This window comes from Phyllostomus discolor, chromosome 3 (genome assembly GCF_004126475.2).
Source record: "Phyllostomus discolor isolate MPI-MPIP mPhyDis1 chromosome 3, mPhyDis1.pri.v3, whole genome shotgun sequence".
Taxonomy (NCBI): Eukaryota; Metazoa; Chordata; class Mammalia; order Chiroptera; family Phyllostomidae; genus Phyllostomus; species Phyllostomus discolor.
In genome coordinates this window covers 108,258,517-108,282,559 of record NC_040905.2, presented here as the reverse complement: position 1 = coordinate 108,282,559, position 24,043 = coordinate 108,258,517, and the positions used below count along the sequence as shown (strand labels likewise).

Here is a 24,043-nt window from a genome sequence, read left to right as displayed (position 1 = left end):
GACTGTATCTGTGCTTGAGCTGAAACACTGAAGATGTCTCCCCTGAGCAGAGCAGATCAAACCAAACCAGAGCTGAATTGCTTAGCTGATGAGGGACCTGGCCCAAGGGCTGCCTCACAGTCATGCTCTATCATCACTGAGCTGTTTGCAGTGAATAAAATTTCCTTCATCATACTTCAGATCAGGGATTCATGTTGACATTGAGGTGACACCAATGACCATCAGTTCGCAAAAGGATGAGCAAGTAGAGGGTTGAGGAAGCAGGTTTCATGTGGAGAGGGTAGTAGAAAGTATGTTTAAAGACACTCCAACACCATCACTAATTCCCATGCATCTTATAATGTGACCTTCATATTCTCCACCCCACCCCAGTCAATGGGATTTACAGTCCACTCTAATCCAGGATGGCCTCATCTTCATTTAACTAATTACATCTGGAGTTATGACTTTAGTGTATATTTTGGGGTATACACTTAGCCCCCAGCCTAGTTTTTTACATTGACCACTACAGTGCCCTGAGCACACACATCACCTCCCGGGGCCTCATTGGTAAAGGGCAAAGACCAGATGTGGATACGATCCCATTCAGATCTGACACTAGTGACACTAACTGGCTCCTCTGTGCAGAATCAGGACAAGTCCAGGTAACGAGAAACACCAATGACTGGCTCCTGAAATGACAGGTGAGCTGTAAGCTTGCCTCCTGGGCTCCCTGAGGCTGCTGTTTCCAGGCAAGGACCCAACAATGCCAGGGGTACAGGAGGGAGCAAGCCCACAAATGAACAAGGTGGAAGGAGATGGGAGTCAACTCCCTTAGTGCATAAACATTTTATTACTCATCACATGCTTGTTCTTCCTCTGAGACTCCCAGTATTCTGTTAAATTAAGCATTTCTAATTGAGGAAATAGAAATGAATATGGAACAAATGCTGATGTTCTGACAGAACCCCCATGTCATCCTTTCAGGGAGAGGTCCCTGAATGCAGCAGGTGTAACACGGTAGATTTAATGTGGTTGTTGATGAAAAGGCCAAATGCACGTGCCACCCAGAGATTCCCCGCACAGCGGCCTCAGCACCAGGACCACCATCAGTGCCACAAGGGGTCTTCAAACCCCAAGGATGGTGGATGGGGAGGCAGAAGCATGTGGCTTGGCTTGGCTTGGCAGCCAGAAGAGAGGGTTGAGTCTCCATTCTTGCCAATCACCTTGGACATGTCCTTGGCCTCACTGAGCTTCTGTAAGCTGTCTATCAGTGGGAACTGGGTGGACACCCTTCCTTGCAAAATGGTAGCAATAAACTCCGCTTGGGAAACTCTAAAGTGCTCTGCCGTATAAGAAAGGCATGGGTGCCAGTGACCCATCCTGAATGGTATTCCCAGGGGGCTTCTAGAAAGGCCAGAGCAGATGACAGAGATTTGTGGCTGTGTGCAGGGGAGATGTCTCTGGAGACAATCAGGGACCTAAGAGCACTGGAGGGCCCCATAGGTCATCATGAGGTGTGGACTTTCGCTCCGAGTAAGAAGGGAGCCATTGCAGGGTCTGAGCACCCTTGCCTGAAGACAAAGCAGGGGGAAGGTGAGAAATGGGTTATCATGCCTGTATTACAGAAAAGGAAACTCAGGCAAGACTTCCCACAGGACATCCATGGCCAGTCTGCTGTCTCAGGGCTGCCCTCACCCACCAGAGAGTCGTTTGTCCTCAGACTGCCCCTCCCTCCCCCCCATCTCTGCAGGACCCAGGGCCCCATCCCGAGGGACTGCTCTCCCTGCACCTCAAACAGGCCCAGAACTGACCCCTGGGGTAGCAGCTGCAGCTGCAGAAAGGTCCACCCAGGGTTGCTGCTCCGCCCCCACCCTCTTGGCTCTGAGGGTCTCTTCTAATGCCATATTTCTCTGCAGCTCTGCTTTTTGTTTCTGTTTTCATTTTTTTATGTCTCTCTCTCAGATTCTATCCCTTGCTGTCCACCCTTTTCTGACTCTTTCTTCCTCCGTCTCTCCTTGCTTCTTTCTTCCTGTTTCTCTTCTTTCTCTCTGTAGTAACTCTTCTCTGTTGTCCTCTGCCTTTCCTCCACCCGCATCTCTACCTGTCTTTATTTCTCTCTTTTACTCTACTTATATATTCTCTGGGTCTCTCATGTTTTTGTATGCATGGCATGCATCTCTCTTGCTTGCTTTCTCTCTCCTCCCCCTTTTTTCTCTCAACCTCTCCCTTCATCTCCCCCCTCCCCGCCACCCATATGCTCCAAAGGAGGCCTAACTGTAAATACTGGGAAAAGCACAGGCTGCTGTTGAAAGAAAGCAAAGATTACAAGTCCTTCTCTGACGTGCATGGAGGCCTCATATCCTGATATGAGGGCCCAGCTCTCGGTGTCACATGCTGGGAAGATGACAACTGAACCTCATGGAGAGGATAAGCAAAGACCACAATTGCTCCCCCTGTTTTTACTGTAAATTAAATCCAGGCGTTGACTCCTGGGGAGAGCGCAAGCAGCTGGGATGTCAGAGGGAGGGAGACAGTGACAACGCTGGAGTGGGGGTCTTGTCCTGTCCTCACTTGCAGGGAGGGGCCCCCAGAGCAATTTCTTTTCTTCTGGGGCCTCAGGCTCCTCCTCTGCAAAGTGGGGGTGACAGGGCCTGCTCTGCAAGCCTCCTGGCTCCTCTCAGGAGGTTTCAGCCCTGAGGTTCCTCTCCAGGAAAAGGTTCCTCTCTGGGGAGACTCCCCTCCCTGACCCTACAGTAGAGCCTGGAAAGTGCTTATCTAATTGATGATTCAGCGTGAAGTTGGGATGAAGAGGCACCAGCCTCTGAAACCCCGCTCTGCAGAGGACACTGTGGGATATTGTAATCACTGCCCAGGTCACACTCTCACATGCCTCCTACCCCTTCTCTGCTCCTTTTCAGAACCTCTTCCCAGGTAATGTGCCCTTTGCTTTACCCACAACGTTTACTGTCTCTCTCTCTCTCTCTCTCTCTCTCTCTCTCTCTCACACACACACACACACACACACACACACACACACACACACACACACACACGACAGCTCTAAGAGGGCATTTTTGTCACTTTGATTCACTGCTAAATCCCCAGTTCCCCAAACAGCACCTGGCAAATCAGACACCCAGCAAGTAGTTGCTGAATGAACAAATGCATGAATGAGGGAGTGAAGTGACAAACGACAGTGTTGTCTGGGGAACTTTGGTAAATACCAGTGCCCAGGCCCACTTTTGAGGCTTTGATTCTATTGGGCTCAGTTGTGGCCCAACTGTTAGAAAGTTTCTTTAAGTCCCCAGGTGATGCTAATGTGAAGCCCAATTGAGAACCACTGTCTCAACACCTGTGCACCTCCTGAAACCCTATAGACCAGGGTGTAACCTTATTCTCACCGGGGGCCACATCCGCTTCCCAGTTGCCTTCAAAGGGCCAAGTGTAATTTCAACTCATTAACAGCTAAGGAGTAGTTACATTTATACAGTCCTAAAATTACATGCAGCCCTTCGAAGGCAACTGTGAGGCTGATGTGGCCCCCGATGAGAATTGAGTTTGACATCCCTGCTGTAGAGACATTCCCATTGCTCTCAAAATACAATCTCAATGGCAGGAAAAGGAACGCAGTGGAACGGAGTATTCTGAAGCTTGCTCAGTCATCAGCATCTCCTTACCATGGACTGTAAGGCCTTCGGGCTCCAGGCTCCTTATCTGCAAAGTGGGGGTGACAGGGCCTAGTCCGTAAGCCTCCTGGCTCCTCTCAGGAGGCCTCAGCCCCGAGGCTCCTCTCCAGGAAAAGGCCCCACAGTCAGTGTGGGAGATGGAGGCCGGGTCTTCACTAAGCCCTGACTGCCCAGCCTCTGGGGAGACTCCCCTCCCTGACCAAAGGATTGGGCACTGTTGGGCACTCCCTTCCCACCTCTTCCCCTCCTCCTCACCTCTCACACACACTTCACCTCCCGCCACTCTCCCTCAACTCTCCTTCCTTTCCCTCAAACACAAAAACCTGTTACAAGCTCAGGGCCTTTGCATTCACCTGCCTGGTCTGCTGTTTCCCCACATAGCAGCTTCCTCATCCAGGTCTCAGCACAATGCCTCCTCCTCCAAGAGGCCCTTCCTGACTGCCTGGCTGAAGTGTCTCTCCCAGCCACCCTCCATCTCATGAGCCAGTTTTATGCTCTTACAACACTAATTACTATCCGAATCTCCTGTATGTACTGCTGGTTCACGTGTTTATCACCTGCCCCCATGTAGGTTAGTGAGGGCAGGGATCTTCCCGTCCACCCACACCAGCATGTCCCCAGACCCTAGAGTAGTTCTTGACACAGAGTAGGTGTTTAGTTAATATTTATTGAACAAATGGGATTCTTTTCCACGAGTTGCAAGTTCCATGGGCACACACATGGTCTCTTTTCGTATTTATTCTCATTACCCCAGCTGGATGCCTCAACATCAGCACCACTGACATGCGGGACTGGGCCATTCTTTGTTGCAAGGGCCATCCTACAACCTGACCTGTAGGATGCTGAGCAACATCCCCAGCTGCCACCCACTAGATGCCAGTAGCACTCCTCTGCAGTTGTAACAACCAAATATGATGTCTCCAGACAAATGTCTCAGATTGGAGGGAGCAGGTATCATCCCAGCTGAGAACCCCTGCCTTGCAGTGTTTGCCCCAGTCATTGCTGGGCACCCAGAGGGCTGAAAACATATGTTTTTATATGGGGACTGATTAATGAAGCCTATCTCTGGCGCAGTTCAATAATATGACCAGCAGGTGGCAGAAAAGACCACCTTTTCAGCAGTGGTTGACCTCACTTGGAGAAAAAATTTTTCCCTTTCTTTTCTCCAGCCCAGTAACTGATTTTGCAACCACGTTCACTCACCCAGGATGGGCTTTGTGAGCAATCCACTCAGTCTGTGCTTTTCCAGACTACACAGGAAGCAGCAGCCACGTCCTAACTCAAACACAGACAGAAAATTGAGTGGCACAGGAATTGGTAGCAGTGGAAAGAAAGTCATCTTGGAATCAGGCAGATCTGAATTTCAGTTATATTTGCATCCCTTTCTCTCTGTGCCATTGGTCAGTTAACCTGTCTGAGTTACGCAGGGCAACCACATCTAGCCATGAACCTGATCAGAAAAGCTGTGATAAAGGATTGGGCACTGTTCTGGATAGAGGAATATGCAACTAGCTCACTGGGCATCTTTGTGCAGCTCACCTAACCTCTCTGGTCTCCCATTTCCTTAACAAAAAAGAGAAGGTGATCCACAGGGCAGAGGTGAGGGTGAAATGAAGCCAGAGCAGGTACATGGAGGTTACAATCTGTAAAGTTCTGTTTATGGGTGAGCATTCGTTCTTGTTAATTTACTGGTTCTGCACGCCCTGGGCCTCCTTAAGCCCACAGCACACACCGTCTCAGGCAACACAGGCTCTAGGATGACAGCCAGGTCCAGAGCTCAGTCCACAGCCTGGCCTCCACTGGTGGTCTTGATGGCTCAAGAGGCCAGAGCCCACCAAGGTGGGTCTATGAGGCCCGAGGCCAGCCTCCCTCCCTCCACAAGGCACCCAGGCTCAGATGGCCTGGTCCTGCCTCCGTCTCAGGCTGAGCACGCGGGCCGCTGCCAGGAAGGCTGCCCCAGTGAGCAGCTCGGCGATGAAACTGATCCAGCCCAGAGCCAGGGACCAGCCGAAGCGGATGTCCACCTGGTCCAGGAGGGCCTTCTCCTCCAGGAGACACAGTGCCTCCCGGAAGGCGGCGGCAGAATATGCAATGTAGATGCTGATGCCGGCGAGGGTGACCAGGGCTGCAGGAAGACCAAGGAAAGCAGATCAGCCCTCAGCACCATTGTCTTCCTTCCCACCCAGCCCAGCCACACTGCCCTCTCCCAGCTCTGTCCTCCCGCTACCCCAGGGCCTCTGCCCACAGAGCACCCCAGTGCCCCGTGCATCCCACACTCTGTTTCCCTTCCCTTCCTCCTGCCATCAGTTAACTCTGTGTCCTCCCCACATCTCAGTTCACATGTCCCTTCTGGTCAAATCCCCCCGTGGCCTCACAGAACCATAAAGCCCTCCGTCACTGCCTGGCTCAGACCTGCAATTGAGCATTTATTTGTGAAATGACTTAACTAATGTCTGTCCGTCCCAACAAGATGTGAGTTCCAGGGGCCTTATCCTGGCTTCCCCCAGCACCCAGGACAGCGCATGGCACAAGGTGCATCTTCAAAGATATGCAATTAGAGCTGTGCTGTCCAGTCCAGTAGCCCCTGGCCACATGTGGCTGTTCGAGCTTCATTTAGGCAAACAGTGCAGCCATTCATTGGCACCTGCCGTGGCCACGTGCTCCACAGCCTGATCTGTGGCTCCCCCACCACACAGTGCAGGTCAGTGATCTTCACTGTCACAGGAAGTTCCACTGGGCGGTGCAGGGTTCAAGACTTAGCCATTGGGTGAACTATTAACACCAATATTAATAATAACAGTGGGTGGTTGGAGAAGATCTCACAATACTTTCACCTCTGTTCATTCCTTTTATTTTCCCCCCATGGATTCCCAGTGTGTGTGTCGTCACTGCTTCGGGTCCTGTTTAAAGGAGGGGCCATTCCAAGCACACAGGAGGTGGGGTCTAAGAACACCCAGCCATGTGCTGGGTTCCATCCCCAAGAGCCTCTGGCCTGCTAGCCAAACAGTATTGTTAGTTTTGTAATCAATCAAAGCAGTGTCTGTCAGAACGGCAGGTGCCCATGAGAGTGAGGTGGCCGCAGGGAGGGTCTCCTGACACCTGCAGCCTGAAACAGAAGCTCTCTCAGTGTGGCTTCTCTGGTCAAATCACAGACACAGTTCCCAGAACCTGCTCCCACCCCTCTGCTCCTCTCTGGGGACCACAGACCCAGGGACCTTGGGCTGTAGACAGCTCATCCCTTCTGGCTAGGATATCACAAGTGGGAAAACTGAGCCCAGAGAGGCAATAGGACCCCTGAGCTCTCCCCTGCTGAGATTCATGCATACCCCTCCTGGAGCCTGGGCCCCATGTAGGGTAGGCACCCACCTCCAAAGAGGAAGAGGGTCCCTGTGAGCAGGAGGAGGAGGGAGGCTCGAAGGAGGAAGCTCAGAAACCCTGTCATCCCCCCAAACACCATCAGGATCAGGCTGAGTGGAAGCAGAATCACAAAGGTCCCGTGCATGGCTGAGGAGAGAAAGGAGGGCAGTGGGCAGAGAAGTGTTATGAACATCCTCCAGTTAGCCAACAAACATTTCCTGAGCACCTCCTATGGGCCCACACCCCAATGCCAGGGGACAGGGGAATTAACCCTGCCATTACTACTTGGAATAATAATAACAATAACAGTTACTGAGGCTTTGTGTTGTATAAGCATCAGACTTAATTCTCATGCCCCCTGTGAGGTAGGTATGGTTATCACTCATTCGCTAATGAGTACATGTTTATTGAGCACATCCTTTGTGCCAGGCACATTGGCACGGCTGGTTCAGTAACAAACATACCAAGATTTCTTCCCTCGTGGGGCTGATATTTAGTGAGTGGGGTCAAGCAGTGAACAAATAAATAAGTGACAAAGTTGAGAGATGGTGACCAATGGCCTGGGGAGGGAAGTGAATGAAGCAGAGAGGGGTAAGGGCGGTGGTTTTATGGAGGAAGTGGCATTCAAGTAAAGACCTGAAAGAGGTGAGGGGGCAGCTACGCATTATGAAGGGCAAGAAGGCTGAGGTCACAGGGACGGGAGGAGCAGGTGCAAAGTTCATGATGGGAGTGCACCTGGTGAGATGGGGCTCTGGGGAAGCCAGTGAGAGGGGCATGGAGTGATGGAAAAGAGTGATACATTACACTGCAAGACATGACCAGAACTTGCATTACAAAATCAGAAAGTAGAAAATGAATTTTGTGAAAGTCAACCCCATGATGAGATAAGCTCGGGTGGGGAAAGGGATGGAGGAAGTCTGGGGTTTCAAGATCTCAGGTTCTAAACACTTGCCTTCACTTTGGCTCTGAGCTTCCTAGCAGCCAAGGCAGAAAGGAAAGCAATTGCAAAGTTTTCACTACTTATTCATTTACCAAATAGCTCTTGGTCATTTACCATGAGCTGGGCACCAGGCCTATTTAAATCCTTTTGGTAACAAGATAGGCATGAAAATAAATACCTTCCTCTTGTCCTTCAGAGCAAGTGAAGGAGCATTCCTTCCAAAAAGTCTTTCTTTACACCCATGGCTTCACTGTCCCCTGCTCTGTAGCCCCTCAGCTCCCATCGTCATCCTGTCCTAGTATGTGTTTCCTAGGGTTGAAGGCATCTAAGTCACTTTTCTGTGTCACCTGTTAAGCTATGATTTCCTTGATGAGCTAGATCTTCTCTTCTTTTGTAGAATGGTATTCCTGAGTGCCTAGTAGAGCTCTTAAGATATGGTGAGTGTTCAACAGGTATTTATTGACCTAATTAATTAAGAGCTAGACAGTGTGGCTCTAAGGCAATAAAAAATATGGCAGTTTCTTTTTTTTCCCCCAATGTACTTAGGATGCACCTGTGTTCCCTAATGAAGCTCTGGTGTGTTTGTGTGTGTGTGCATGTGTGTGCATGTTAGACAGACAGGAGGAGAGAATGACAGAACATATCTTTAAATATATGAGTGTTTTTTAAACTTTGCCTTCTTTATTCTGCACTCCTACTATACCCAACTCCATCAAGAAGTAAATTGAAAAAATACAGTTACAAAGGTCATGTATCTTGTGCTAGGGATGTTACTATGCTAAAACAAACTGGGTGTTTTTCATGGACATCACCACTGATTACCAATATCTGTTTTCTCTCCTTTCCGGACATAAAGAAGAAGACTAGACTACCCAGGACCTCCGATCAGGCAGAGTCATGTGTTTCTGGCCAGCAGGTAGTGAGAAGAAACTCCTGACAAGATGAAACGGCAAAAAGCCCCTGAGCAACCTGTCCTCCTCCTTCCCTGCTGTGGTTCCTAGGAGGCCGATTGTTGGGAAGCAGTTTCTAAGAAATGAAAAAAGGAAACCAAGGAGGCTTGTGAGTTGACCTCACAGTTAAAAATATGGACTTCAGAGCCAGATGACCAGCATTTGAATTCAGGCTCTGACTGGGCGCTTGGGCGTGTCCCTTGACTCCTCAGGGGCTCTGTCCCCACATCCACGGGAGGGAGGAAGTGCTATCCGGCTCATGGTGTTGTCAGAAGGACAACGTGTCTAAGGACAATGGGGCAACACAGGGAAGTGTAAGGCATTCGGTTTGCGTCCTGTGCCGTGAGTACTATGTAAATCATAAGCTGGCCAATAACAGAGAAGGTGAAGACAGTAACTCAGCCTGACTTGCAGTGTGGCCAGATCACTTGGTCTTCAACCCCCTAAATGCCACCGTCCACAGCGAGTCAGGAAAACACTGATCTCCCTCCCAAGACTGTCGCAGGAGAAAATGTGATTCAGCAGAAAGACCTATGCTCTCTCTTCCTGCCTGCCTCCCTTTCCTTCCCTCCTTTCTTAAAGAAAAATCTTAGGCAAAGAAGCAAACAGCTCGTGTGAAAACCTGGTTCCAAAGGCCTGCATGGCCCTGCCTCCAGACGATGGCTGAGAAATGAAATCATTTCTCATTTAGAAATTAATGAGGTTTCCCAGAGCTGGTTCAGCCTTGACGCCTGCATGCAGGGTCCCCAGACACACTGCAAGCTGACTTGATGTACGTATTCAATTAAAAGCCTGGTAAGCACAGGCTCCCTTTGGGAGAGTTGTAAGATCCCCCGCTGAAATTCAGTTTAGCTATTTTTTTCTCATGTGCCTTAGTCTTTGTTATTTCTTAATTTTTTCAGAACTGCAGTCTTGGAACAGTCCATTCTCTTTGGGTATGTACCTATCTCCAACCACATCTCAGTAGAAACAAATGCTTATAGGCCTCTGACGAGGGCTGAGGTCTACCGCAGAGCCTGGGGACACCACTGTGGACAAGGTCCCTGTCCTCAGTACAGGAGAGAGGCTAGCAAGAAAACAGGGTATAATTACAAACCTGGATATGTCACAAAGGAAATAAGCACAATGACATGGAAAAACAGGGTGGGCAGAGAGTGGAGGGGCACCTCTTTGTATGCAGTGGTTATATTTGTTTCCTAGGCTACTGCAACAAGTTACTGCAAACTAGGTGTCTTAAACACAGCAGGAATTTCTTCTCTCACACTTCTGGAGGCCTCAGGTCCACAGCCAAGGTGTCAGCAGGACCACACTTTCTCCGGAAGCTCTCAAGGAGAATTCTTCCTCACCTCCTCCAGCTTCCAGTGGTTGGTGACAATCTGATATTCCTTGGCTTGGGGCAGCCTCACTCCAATATCTATCTCCATATTCATATGACCTTCTCTTCTCTGTGATTCTCCTTTTCTTATAAGGACACTTGTTATAGGATTCAGGGCCCACCAATTTAATTCAGAATGATGTCCTCTCAAAACCTTAATTACATCTGTAAAGACATTTCTTCCAAATAAGATCACATTCCCAGGTACCAGGGGTTAGAATGTAGACCTATCTTGAGGGGGGGAAGGGATGACACCTTTCCATCCATTACAGTTTACAGCATGAACTCAACAGATGATAGCTAAGATTACTCTGTAAAATTAATATTAATAATAATGTTGGCAAGTCATGGTTTCATCAAGGGCAAGTGTGTGCCCAAATGCAAGAGATCTTTTTGGCTCAAAAATGCTTTGTTACTAGACACCCACTGAATGGGAGAAAATATTTGCAAATGATACATCTGATAAAGGGTTAATACCCAAAATATATAAAGAACCAAAAATAAAAATTCAGCTTTTAAAAAAATGAGCAGAGGACCTAAATAGACATTTCTCCAAAGAGGACATACAAATGGCCAATAGCCATATGAAAAGATGCTCAATGTCACTAATTGTTGAGAAAATGCAAATTAAAACCATGATGAGATATCGTCTCACACCTGTCAGAATGGCTATCATCAATAAATCAACAAACAACAAGTGCTGGTGAGGATGTGAGAAAGGGAAACCCTTTTGCACTGTTGGTGGGAAACAAATTGGTGCAGCCACTGTGGAAAGCAGTATGGAGTTACCTCAAAAAATTAAAAATGGAACTGCTTTATGACCCAGCAATTCCACTTCTGGGACTTTATCTGAAGAAACCCAACACACTAATGCAAAAAAATATATACACTTTCATGTTTATTGCAGCATTACTAGTAATAACCAAGACATGGAAGCAATCTAAGTGTCCATTGATAGACAAATAGATAAATAAAAAGTGGTGAAGATGGCAGCATAGCAGACATGGTTTGCCTCTTACACAACCAATCAAAATTACAACTAAAATATAAAACAACCACCACTCAGAACCAGCAGAAATGGAGTTGAATGGAAGTCTGACAACTATGGAATTAAAGAAACCACATCCATCCAGACAGGTAGGAGGGGTGCAGATGAGGAACAGGCTGGTCCCACACTCATGTGTAGTGGATAAAAATTTGGGAGGAATACCTCAGGGGCAAGGAGTCCCAGCCCTACACCAGGCCCCCAATCCAGGGTTCCAACGCTCAGAAAGTGAGTCCATACAACTTCTGGCTGCAAAACCCAGCAGGGATTGAGTCAGTGGAAAAAACTGCTGGAACCCCAAGCAGTACCTCTTAAAGAGCCCACACATGGACTCACCTTCTCAGACTCACTCCATCTAAACTCCAGCAATGGAGCAGCAGCTTGAAGGGTACCAGTCATATACATGGAGAAACTGAAATGTCTATCATCAAGGTGAGCAGAAGCCATTGTCCCTTTCCTAAACCCTCCCTCCACAGAGCCAGCAAGCTGGGGCCATATCTGAGACTCTATTGACCTGGTTCTTACACAATTTGACCCACCTTGGAGATCCTCAGAGACTTCACCCCACTCAATTTATGGGCCCACACCAGCTGCTTCTCCATATGAATGTCTGGTCTTGGCTCATGCTTCACAACTTCCTAAATCCTCTCAAACAAGTAACAGCCAGCCTCAGTGAGTCCTCAACCTCAATACCTCTTGCTAACTGGCCTGGCACTGGCAGCAGCCAGACTAGATTCACAGCTTGGCTTTGCCTGGGAATCTCCAAGCCCAGCATAAGTAGCAGCCACCTCAGACTGCTTTATAGCTCAGCAGAATGCCACGGGCAAAACACAGGTAGGAGCTAAAGTTGGCCTGCATCACCCAGGAAGCCCCAGGGCTAGTGCACTCAGTAGACAGCTACAGATCACATCGGAGCACTACCATCCTGTCCCTGCACAGCTGATCTTCCATGGAGGGCAGAAGTCAGTGTTCAGTGGTCATAGCCAATACTTGCAGCCTTCTGGCCTGGGTAAATCCCTCTAGTTCATCTGCCAACAGCAACCAAGGCTCAACTACAACAGGAAGGTATACTAGAACACATGAAAAGCGCATCTCCAGTGTCAAGCTTGGGTGATAGGGGAGGCTGTGCCATTAGACCCTACAGGTCACCTACCGCTTTAGGCCATACTACCAAGACATGCAGTCAAAGTAGCTCTACCTAATACATAGAAACAAACACAGGGAAGCTGCCAAAATGAAGAGACAAAGAAACATGGCCCAAATGAAAGAACAGATCAAAACTCCAGAAAAAGAGCTAAAGAAAATGGAGATTAGCAGTATATCAGATGCAAAGTTCAAAAACACTGGTTATAAGGATGTTCAAGGAACATAGTGAGGACCTCAGCAGCATAAAAAAATCCAGTCAGAAATGAAGGGTTCACTAATTGAAATAAAGAACAAGTTACAGTACAATGGATGAAGCCATGAATTGAATCAATGATTTGGGACATAAGGAAACAAAGCACAAGAAATCAGAACAAGAAGAAAGAAGAATCCAAAGAAATAAGGAAAGTATAAGCAGCCTCTGGGACAACTTCAAGAGATCCAACATTCTCATTATAGGGGTGCCAGAAAGAAGAGAAAGAGCAAGAAATTGGAAATCTATTTGAAAAAATAATGAAAGAAAACTTCCTTAATTTCACGAAGGAAATAGACATGCAAGCCCAGGAAGCACAGAGAGTCCCAAATAAGATAGGTGCAAAGAGGCCCACTCCAAGACCCATCAAAATTAAAATGTCAATGGTTAAATATAAAGGAAAGAATCTTAAAAGCAGCAAGAGAAAAGCAGTTAATTACCTACAGGGGAGTTCCCATAAGACAGTCAGCTAATTCCCCAAAAGAAACTTTGAGGGCTAGAAGAGCTTAGCAAGAAATATTGAAAGTCATGAAAAGCAGGGACCTACAGCCAAGATTGCTCTATTCAGAAAGGATATCATTTAGAATTGAAGGGCAAATAACGGGCTTTCCAGACAAGAAAAACTAAAGGGGTTCATCATCACCAAACCATTATTTTATGAAATATTAAAGGGACTTATTTAAGAAAAAAAAGATCGAAACTATGAACAATAAAATGACAAGAAAATACAAATCTGTCAACAATTGAATCAAAAAAAAGCAAACAAGATGAACAGAGACAGAATCATGGATACAGAGAGCATTTTGATGGTTGCCATATGGTGGGGGCGGGGAAATGGATGAAGAAGTGAAGGGATTAAGAAGTACAAATAGGTAGTTACAGAGTAGCCACAGAGACGTAAAGTACAGTATCGGAAATGGAATAGCCAAAGAACTTATACTCATGACCCATGGACACGAACAAAGGTGGAAGGATTGCTGGAGGGACTTGAGGGTGATTGGTGAGGGAAGCAAAGGGAGAAAAATCAGGACAACTGTAATAGCATAATCAATAAAATAGAGTATAAACAAGAAGAAGTGGTGCATATATACAATGGAATATTACTCACCCATAACAAAAGAATGAAATCTTGCCATCTGCAACAACATAGAAGGACATAGAGGGTATTATGCTAAGTGAAATAAGTCAGCCAGAAAGAGACAAATAATGAATGACTTCACTTATATGTGGAATCCAAATAAACAAAACAAAACAAAAAAGGGCTGTGTTACAAGTAAAAAAGAAAGCAAACCCCAAAAGAAGCAAACATGTCCCCACCAAGGGAACCTGTAACTGCTCCACTGTCACCCTGTTCACAGAACATTGGGAAAACCAGGCTCCCACGATGCTCACAAGATCAGAGAGCCCCCAGGTGGTGAGCTAGGTAACAGTAGTACTACTCTTTTTTTTTTTTTTTAATTGTTGTTCAAGTACAGTTTTTGTAGTTCTACTCTTAAAGACAGCAGGGACATATCTTTCCTTCAGAAACATCAGAAGCTCTGGCAAAAGGGCATCTCAGGAACCATTTCCCAAGGGGAAATGTCACTGTCTTTATTTTCAAACTTTGTCAATGCTCTCTGAGACTCTGAGATGGGCTCAAAGACATTCGGTCCCATTAAGCCTAATAAGAAAGACTTTTTAAATTTTTGTAACTAATTTGTCCTTGACTCTGTTGTCACCAGAACTTAGCCCCCTTGAGGACAGGGACTGCATCCCATTCATCTTCATGGTCTCCAAGATGCATTGTGGTGACATGGGAGGAGCAGGACTCTATAAGCAAAGAGCTAGATTCAAATCCTGACTCCACCTCTTACCAAGCAAATGACATCACCTCTCAAAAGCCTGTCATTTGGACCCTGAATTATCTTCTGTCTTTGCCAAGCTGTTGTTGCATTTGAATGTTTGAATAATTGTTTCTTTCCTGTCCTCAAGGACCTTAGGCTCTGCCAGGTAGGACTTTTTAATTCCCACTTCACAGATGAGAAAACTGGGTTTCAAGGTGCATATGTACATATGTCAGTGACTCAAGATGGGACAGCTATGAAGTGTCAGAGCTGAAATGACAGAACAAAGGAGGCTGACAAAGGGTAGTGAGAGTGCAGACAAGGGGTGTCTAACTCAGCCTGGGAGTAAGGAAGGGCTTGGGTGTTAGGGAGACAGCTGAGACCTGGAGGGTAAATGAGGAGGCATTAGCTGAACAGAAAGGAAAGGTAGACGTTCCTGAAAGAGGGGGCAAATGTGTGAAGACCCCAAGGCAGGAGATACCCAGAAGCACACACATATCTTGGCTCTTGCAGCTGGAGAGACATGCCGGGGTCACAAATAGTTACCTGCACCTCACTCAGGAGAAATCTAACCTCTAGAGCACTCTCTTGGGGCTTGTTTGATAATAATATATAACATTCTTCTTAGAAAAAATTCAAACAAAACCTGTTTGGCCACCCCCCAACTCCTTTCTTCCTTTCCTCCCAGACTGAACCTCTAGCAGTGCTTGGAGGCACACCTTTCCAGTCTTTTTTCTGTATCTTCCCATATAATTATTTACCTATTTCTCTAAGATGCAGGCTTGGTCACACTAACATATCTGAAAACAGGATGTGTTTTGACCACACACAGCATCTCACACTCACTTATAATGAGCAGGGTTGTTTTCTTTCTTAATGGAATATAAAAGGAAGATGTATCTTAAAATTTTGGCATATATCCATAGGAAAGGTATAATATTGGAGGGCTGGAGGGAGGGATAACAAATGGAATCATACTGCCCATAACACTCTGAACATGGGTTTTTCATTCTGCAGTATATCTTGGTGTTCTATCCATGTTAGTATACTATTTTTACAGAACACATGATATTACACAGAATGAATATACCACACATGTAAACATTTAACCATAACTCCATGCATGGGCGCTGAGGCTGCATCTTATTTTTCAATGTTACAAAAATGGTATGGTAAACCTCTTCTTAGAAGCCTCTCATGGTAAATCCCAAGAAGTGGAATTACTTTGAATATGGATTTTGTTTTAGTTTAGACTGTGTACTTGACTTTCAAGAGGGCACCCTGATGCCTGAGGCTTTATGCCTGGAGGAATGGAGACCCCAGGCACCTGCTGCCTCCTCCCTGCCTACAGCACAGCTATGCATGCATCGCACTGAAAGTTTCCTCCTGAGCCCAGGCAGCCTCTTAACACCATTATGTCCCCAAACCTTTCTCCGTGTCTGTCCCTGCCACTTCATCTCCTGGGACTGGTCCCAAGTCCTGTAGGAGGGCTGGTTTTAATTGGCCATGCCATTACAACAGTCCAGCACCCAGCAACATGGGAAACCAGTCTTGTGATTTTCCAACCTTGCCTCCTCAGAGGACAGCCAGGTCAAGCCACTAGCCCTCCCTTCTGCCACTGATTTGCTGTTGGGCACGACATTGATCCCTGTGGGCCTGGGGTACTTATCTGTAGGATGACCAGCCTGACCTTCCCCCTGGCTCTTAGGAGATGACAGGGTGGTAAGGCATGGGGAGAACACAAGGTGCATCTAAGAAGCACTTTCTGTCCCACCCTCCAGAAACTCTGCCTTCCAGCTGTGTCTGGGGCATACCAAGCTCCATCCTACCTTGTGCTTCCGCACTGGCTGTTCCTCCTCATCTCTGGTTGCCTGTCTGGAGGTGGCAGAGTAGCATAGCAGGACTCCAAACCCAAGAAACAGGCTAGGAGCTCCTCCTCTGGACTGACATGGCCTCTGGCCTTAGTACCATAATATACTAATAATATACTGAAATTATACTTAGTGTAGCATCATTCTAAAAGAGTGGAAACTGCCTGGGTTCAAGTCCCAGATCTACCAGTTACTATACAATCTTTGATAACTTACCTAACCTCTCTGTACCTTGGTTTTCTCATTAGAAAAATGAGGATGATAACAATAGTACCTGCCTCATAGGATTGGTCGTGAAAGTTAGCTCCATTTTACAGATGAGAAGCCTGAGGCTAAGGGAAGCAATATGACTTAGACTGGGAAGAGGAGATATTAATTGAGCTCCTACTGTGCAAAGTGCCATGTGCACTGCATGCTTTGCTTATGTGACCTCATTTCATCTCAAAACAGCCAGTTTATGAAAACAGGGGACTTGCCAGAAGTCACACAGCTGATAAAAGATGGGCCTTTATCTGTGATATAGCTGATCCCATCCTTGTTACAAATAGCATGTGACACAGCCTGGCCAATTAGCACATCCCATCCCCTCCACCACAGTGACTGGCTCAGACCTGAGCATGTGATCTAATCTGGTCCAATGAGAAGCCACCTGAAAGTTTTGCAGAATTACTGGGAAATAGAAAGCCTCCTTTTACTTGGGTTGCTAAGACTGGAGAGGATTCGCAAACAGAACCCAAGCAGAAGCACTGCCCATAGAGGAGAAGAAAGAAACTGACCTTTAGTTCTCTGAAAGTCCAGAGGTTGGAGTTTCCCAGGTACATGGACTCAGAAACAAGTTTAAACAAGTATGATTTGAGTTTCCGTCACTTGCCACCAAAAGACTCCTGCTGGTACAACTAGACTATGGCACTTTTATCTCCACAGTGCTGAATTGGATGACCCCTCACCACCAGAAATTATTCCAGTTCCTCACCAAGGAACCGAAGCCACAATATCCCCAGAGCTAATCTGAAGTACCAAGTGGATTTTCACCAGGCACTGAAGTGGTCTGCCTGCTTGGGCTTTCTTGGAGGACAAACCCAGGATTCTTACCATACACCCCCACTAGGGTTTGTCCAGGAAGCTGACTTGGAAAACACACTGCTTTGACAGCTGGCCTCTCTCCTTTGTGGTCTCTGCAGCAGGTCCTTAAAGCAATGAAATGTCTTCACATAATAGAAGAGCTTGAACAAGATTCAAAATTCATTCTGGGAATAAAAAGTTTCTGGGAAAAGCTCTCTCCAAGGGTGATTTGCAGCGAGCACACAGTCTGAAGAAGTATCCTGCTCTTTTCCACGGATGATAGGATGGTAACAATAGCAGCTGCCACTTAAGGCGCACTTATAGGGGACAGCCACTGCCTAAGGCTCTCTAAATGCACTCTCCCATTTCATCCTCACAATATCCTTATGAAGAGAGATTACAGTTATCCTCATTTTGCCCATGAGAAGTATAGAAACTTGCCCAGGTCACATGCCCAGTTGGCAGTAAAGCTAGGGGTTAGACCTAGGTCAGAGGGTGAACAGTGGTACAGATTCTGGCTGTGAGTTTTGCCTGATTTTTTAAAATCCTGGAGCATGCAGGGTTGTTGCATCACCAGGTTTCATAGAGAAACCAGACCAGTGCCAACTGTAGTTAACCATCCAATTTACCCATAGATGTGATAAGTAGACTGAATGCCAGCACCCAGCCCAGCAAAGAATCGGCACTCCATGGATGTGGCTGCATCTAAAAGAGGCTGGAAGAGATGGTCAATGGGACTTGCTTTTATTGAACACTTACTATGTGTCTAGTACTTTTGTATTGAATCACTCTTTCATGCAGCATAGACATCACACAACAACCAGGCACTTTGTGAGGTCCAAGGTAAGGTTAATTTTCTCACACAGCTAGTTCATGGAATCCTGCCCATACCCCTTATGGTTTTTACATCTCATTTTGATAGATGTGGAAAGTGAGGCTCAGAGAGGTTGATACCTATTCCAGGTTCCCAGAGAGTCTTGATAAGGGTCTGAGCTGGGATTTGACCCCCATCTCCCTCACTTCAAGGGCAGAAACTTGATTATTCTTGAAACAATGCTCCAAGAACAACCAAAGTTCCTCCTGCTCCAGCTTGGGGCTGAGGACAGAGTCCATGGTGCCTCTGTCTTTCATCAATGTCCCACCTATTCCATGTCTCTTTCAGTGGGACTTTATGTAGTGGTATGCTAGACCTGGCTCGTATCAGCTCACAAGAACCAATAGTTACGTTTTTATGAATTTTGGGAGCCAGCTGACATCATGCTGATAGCTTCAAATTGACCACAACAGAAACATTTACATGACAGAAGTCAGCAAATGCAACAAATCAAGACTGCCCCCTCCCCCAGAGAGCCAATTGTTAAATATTCCCCACTGTGCCACTGGACTTCAGTGAAACAGTTCTGATTCATTAATTTACTCATTCACTCATTCAACAGATACATTGAGTTCCACCTCTAACATAATATAGTCTGCATTCACTCTCATACCTACTCAGCAAACCTTGGCTTAAGGCCTACTCTATGCCAGGATCTGTGCTAAATATTGGGGATTCTGCAGTAGCAAGATAGGCATGGTCCCTATGCTCATGAAGTTCACAGTCTACTGAGGACATCAGATTTTAATCCCCAAAATGTCACACAGCCCGTACTAGGTGTGGGAGCTTGACCAAGTCAAGCTGGCAGGTCGGAGTGGACAGACTCCAGGTGGAGGGAATGGCATGTGCAAAGTTCCCACGCAGGAGGAAACTTGGCATGTTCCAGGAACTGGCCCAAGACCAGCATAGTTGGGGAGGAAAGACCAAAGGGGAGAGTGGAGTTGGAGAGGGATCCTGTCAGCCCTACTGGGCAAAGTTCGGGACAAGCCTTGTGAGTCTATCAAACACTGCCCACATCTTTAATGTATGTGAAAGTCAGCCTTCATTGCCTCATCAGATCCTCTCTATGGCACCCCTCTGGGCCTCAGTTTTCTCACTGGACAAGTGAAGATGATAATGGAAGCTGTGGGGGTTAAATGAAGACATATATGATTTAGCTACATGCCAAGCCCACTACAACAAGCCTCAGTGAATTGAACTATTACATTTATCTCCCTCCTTCCACAAGTGTTCCTTCAGCCTATTTGCTTTCTTGCATTCAGTCCTTACACATTCACTGAGTTCCAGGCACTGTGCTAGGCACTTGGAAAATCAGCCATAACCAAGACAGACACACTGGCCCCTAGAGGGAGGGGACTGTTCTCCATCTCCAAATTTCCTTCTGTGAATTGTGGGACAAATGCTACATAGGAATGTGGCAGGAGCACAGTCAAGCGCCTTTGTATCCTCAACAGCAAAGCTACAAAATGAGGCTGACACGGGGTGTGCCTTCTGGTCTACGGGATAAGACACCCCCCCTTGTCAACATTCTGCTCTTCAGTCTGGTTTAGGTGTCTCTCTGGGATCAGTCACCCTCCCTCATGCTGCTGTCACCCTGAAATATAACTGCGGAAGCTTGCATCTGTCTCTCCAGGCGGTCTGAGCTTCTGGGGGACAAGGCCTGGGTCGTAATCATCAGCACCCTGCCTAGAGCACAGAAAGCCTGTAGTCAACCCTTGTCAAATAAATCGTATGCCGCCCCACGGTACGAGTGGAGCAAAAGAGGCCTGGCGCGCTGCTCCCAACCCCACTGGCTCCGCTCGCCAGCATCAGAGACCGCCCTGCCGCCCCCTCCGCCCTGCCCCCCGCCCGCCGTGGGAGAAAAACTCCAAAACTGGTGGCCAGACCTGGAGTCTCCCCCCACGAACCCTCCCTAGACTCACTGAGAAGTTGGCGGCTAGAGTCGCTGACCGTCACGTTCTCCTGCCAAAAGGGGTTCATCAGTGGCGCGCACGGGCTCTGGACTGGAAGAGGCAGAGTAAGCATTGGTTGGCACCCCAGAGTTGGGAACCCCGCCCGCAGATGCCGCCACCGGGAGCTCCTGCGGAGAGCCCCTCTCAGAAGGATGCTGACAACTGCCGCTCTCTGCCTACCACCCTCCCGCCCAGACCCCAGACACCGTGGTTAAGGCTTTGGAGGCTTGGAGAAGGGGCGCGCGCCCAGCAACAGGTCCCCCGGCAAGCGGGGCACCACTCAGGGGGCGCTGGAAGCCCTGGCCGGGTCCCCATGGGCCCCTTACCCCTGCAGGTCCGCCAGAGACCAGAGTGCGAGCTCAAAGGCTCGAGCTCGCTGTGGTTGGCGCCCCACGCACCGCCCTGAGCCCCCAGGCGGGCGCTCTCCAGCCGCTGGGTGTCAATGATGTACCAGAAGTCGGTGCCGATGGCGGTCGCCAGAAGCACGAAGCTGAGCGCCCCAGCCAGCGCCGCTACGCCCGCCAGCGCACCCAGGGACACCCGCATGGCCCAGCTCCCGCTTCCACTGACCGCACCGCGCAGCTGGCCTCTGGAACCCTGGCCCGGGACTCGGATCCCTCCCACCGTCCCTGGCTCCGCCCCTCGGAGTCTCACCTGCGTCCTCAGACCACACACCCAGCAGAAGCGCACCCTCTCATCCCATTCCTCACTTCTTTTCCAGGCCATTCCCCTCCTATCCCCTGCCTCATTCTCCATGAACCCCCAGGTCTTGTCCAGTCCGCCCTGATCTGCCTTTCCACCCCAGCCCTGCTTACTTTCCCACACCACTTCCTCCACTCCCCACTTCCCACCCGCTGTGTCAGGGGTCCTCCCTCGCCCGCCCTTCCACAGCTCCTGCCCCACACCCACACGACGGCGCGCCCCCTCCTCCTCTGTGCTCAGCCCCACGACTCAGGAGGCTGCACGGTGTGCGGGAGGGAGGGTGGCCTTCCCACAAACTGAGGAAGTAAGAAGGGGCGCTGTGGGCCCGACAGTCCCCAACCTTGCAGATAATCTTCAACAGCCCCTCTCTGTCCAACTGCAGTGACCCTTCCTCCAAAATCTACCTTCGGTTGATTTTTCCAGGTTTGCTACAAAGGAAAAAGGCAGACCCGTTCTTTATACAAGTTCTTTAAAGCAACGGTCTAGGCTAGGTCCTGTTAGTCTATTGTTTCGACCACCAAAGTCTTTCTTCATCACCATGGCTGCCACCATCAGCACAACCAGCACCAACATCACCACCATCACCATCACCCTATCAATTGCACCATCTTTATCACCACCATAAAACCTTTTTTTCTTTCAAGAAATACTGTTTGAGTGCCCACTGTGTGCCAGACACTATAGTGTGTGATAAAAACATAGGTATGGACAACCCAAACACATAAGAAGTGTATGGTGTAGGCCTCCCAGTCTTCAAAGCAAGGCACACACAGAAAACCCTATTTGTATGGCACTCGGGGATAACTGGAAGAGGCTATTAGATGCTGAAGATGACCAGCCTCAGGGACAGCAGCAACCAAAGGCCCCTGGAGGGTGCCCTTGTGACGGAGAGGTCGCAATCTCAGCATTCTTGTGACACATTCTTAAGAAAACATTGTGCCAAGACCCAAAAGTTGATGAATTGGAGAGAAATTTTTAAACAAAATGTGCTTAGAACAGGGAGCTATGAGAGAAAGTAGCAGACGGGACATCTCATTTAGAGTCAGAATCCTGAAATTGACCTTGACGCTGAGACATGCGGAATGTGAAGGCATTTCATGTCTAGGGGATGGGTTAGATTGGATGCAGGGTTTATTTTAGTACACTCTAGAACAGCTGAAAGAAGAGTAATCAGACTAGAACATAGTGATAGCAGAGCAAGTAGAGAGAATTAAGATTACAGGGAATGGGGTACCATAGGGACCAGGTAATGCTGGTCTTGAGGCCATAATCAAGAGTTTGCACCCAAGTATAAGCCACTTGAATGGTTTTGAACAGAGAAGAGATTTACATTTTTAAAAATTTCAATCTCCATGCTCACTTTAGTGTGGAGCACAGAGTGCAGGGAGACAGAAAGGGAAGGAAGCGAGGAGGCTATTTAGGAGGACGTTGTAGCAGAAGCAGCGGGAGATGCAGATGGTTTGGGCTAGGGTGGTGCCAGCAGTGAGCCGGGAGTCAAGTGCATCGATTGTTTTGAGTTGGGGGCTGGGTGTAGATTTGATTGTACTTGGTTTTAGACTGGGATTGAGAATTATTCCTTTCCTAGTTACTTTATTCTCCCTTACCATTACTACCTTAATCTTCATTATCGCAACCTCATCTTCATTATCAGCAGCATCAGCAGCACCCTCAACAGAGCTATCACCAGCAAGAACACATCCTCCCATTGAATCTGCACAGCATTCTACTCCATCGCCCCTTCAACCACCACCTTGACTAAGATGGACCTTCCCCATAACCATCACTGCTGATGGCTTTGCTTTCAACTCTGTCACCATCATCAAAGCAGTCATCTGTTCCATCCACATTAGGGAGCTATTCAATGAAGCTGGACCCCCAATTATGTCTTTAAAGGTTAATCTCTTCTCTCTCTCACTCACTCTCTCCCCAATCCCCTCTCCCTCCCCATGTTTCAGTTGCTTTCCCCTCTCCTGGCTTCATTCCTCAAGCAGACTCTCATTTGCTGGACCCCAGGGGCTACCTTCCACAGCTCAGCAACCCCAACAAAAGGAGGGAATGTTTTCTTCAATAGTGTTAACCAGTTTTCCAAAACTGGAAATTGGCCTGTTTTTTGGACATATTCCCATCTCTGAACAAATCTCTGTGGATCAGAAAGATAGAATAAAATAATCAGCCAAGAGTGGGTCACCTGCCCTTTCAGCTAAGCGGTGTTATGTGGATGCCAGGTGAGGTGAATAAAAATACAAGACACCCAGTTAATTTTGAGTTTCAGATAAACAATAAATAATTTTTAGCATAAGTATATTCTGTGCAATAATTAGGATATACTAATACTAAAAAAATGTACTTTGTTGTCATTTTTGTTGTTGTTATTGTTGAATTTGAAGTTCAAATTTAACTGAGTGTCCTGTATTTTGTCTGGAAAACTTTGCTGACTCTTCAAAGGAAAACCAAGATGTCATTAACAGAATGAAGAGACAGACAAATGCAAACAAAAACAACAGACCCTCCTCCATCCAGCAGGTACATGTCCCTTCATGGGGCCCCATTTTCCTCATCTACATAAGATCTTCCAGGCACCCTTTGCAAAAATGACCATGTAGGTTTTCATCATTCTATTTTTCCTGAGGAGCTTAATACAGTCTACATGAATTGTGCCCATTACTCTCTATTCTAAAAAGAACAGAAAGTAATGTTTTTCTATGAATCTGGGGAAGGGTGGAGCATATTAAATATCAAGTGATATTGTTATTCAGCCAGTCAACTGAAGAGGCAGGATAAAAACCTGAAGGCTCCGGAGGCAGAATCCAAACAAGCCACAACATTTAGGATGAAAGCCATGCCAGGCATCCTGCTGGGTACTAGTGTTGCAGAGAACAATATTCAACAGGGACTGTAAGGCTGCTTTTGAATCTTAAATCAGCATCTTACAGGCTATGTAAGCCCAGAGAAGTTGACTCCCTTCTCTGAGCCTCAGTTTTCTCAGTTATGAAGTGGGGGTGTTCATACCTACCAATCCGAGAAGGAC

General features: G+C 47.6%; 1 protein-coding gene across 4 annotated transcripts; it reads right to left on the bottom strand.

Annotated features, from left to right (window-relative positions):
* Positions 1-4,319: 4,319 nt before the first annotated feature.
* Positions 4,320-21,037, bottom strand: TMEM114 (transmembrane protein 114). 4 transcript variants are annotated; one of them, XM_036020949.1, is made up of 4 exons: positions 20,712-21,037; positions 20,284-20,364; positions 7,035-7,172; positions 4,320-5,793 (listed from the first exon to the last, which is right to left on the bottom strand). In XM_036020949.1, the coding sequence occupies exons 1-4, from the start codon at positions 20,857-20,859 to the stop codon at positions 5,561-5,563; spliced, it is 600 nt and encodes a 199-aa protein (XP_035876842.1). In that variant the 5' UTR covers positions 20,860-21,037; the 3' UTR covers positions 4,320-5,560. The 4 variants fall into 4 exon arrangements, with proteins under 4 accessions (XP_035876842.1, XP_028384767.1, XP_028384772.1 ...); XM_028528966.2 differs by having other exon boundaries at positions 20,640-21,036; XM_028528971.2 differs by lacking the exon at positions 7,035-7,172 and having other exon boundaries at positions 20,640-21,034.
* Positions 21,038-24,043: the final 3,006 nt, after the last annotated feature.

What these genes read in the sequence shown, in the direction of transcription:
- TMEM114 (XM_028528966.2), bottom strand. Translation starts at nt 20,859, where the DNA reads ATGCGGGTGTCCCTGGGTGCGCTGGCGGGCGTAGCGGCGCTGGCTGGG. An exon ending in TCTCTGGCGGACCTGCAGGG is followed by an intron (nt 20,365 to 20,639) that starts GTAAGGGGCCCA and finishes TGCCTCTTCCAG; the next exon opens with TCCAGAGCCCGTGCGCGCCA. An exon ending in CTCTAGCCGCCAACTTCTCA is followed by an intron (nt 7,173 to 20,283) that starts GTGAGTCTAGGG and finishes TTCTCTCCTCAG; the next exon opens with CCATGCACGGGACCTTTGTG.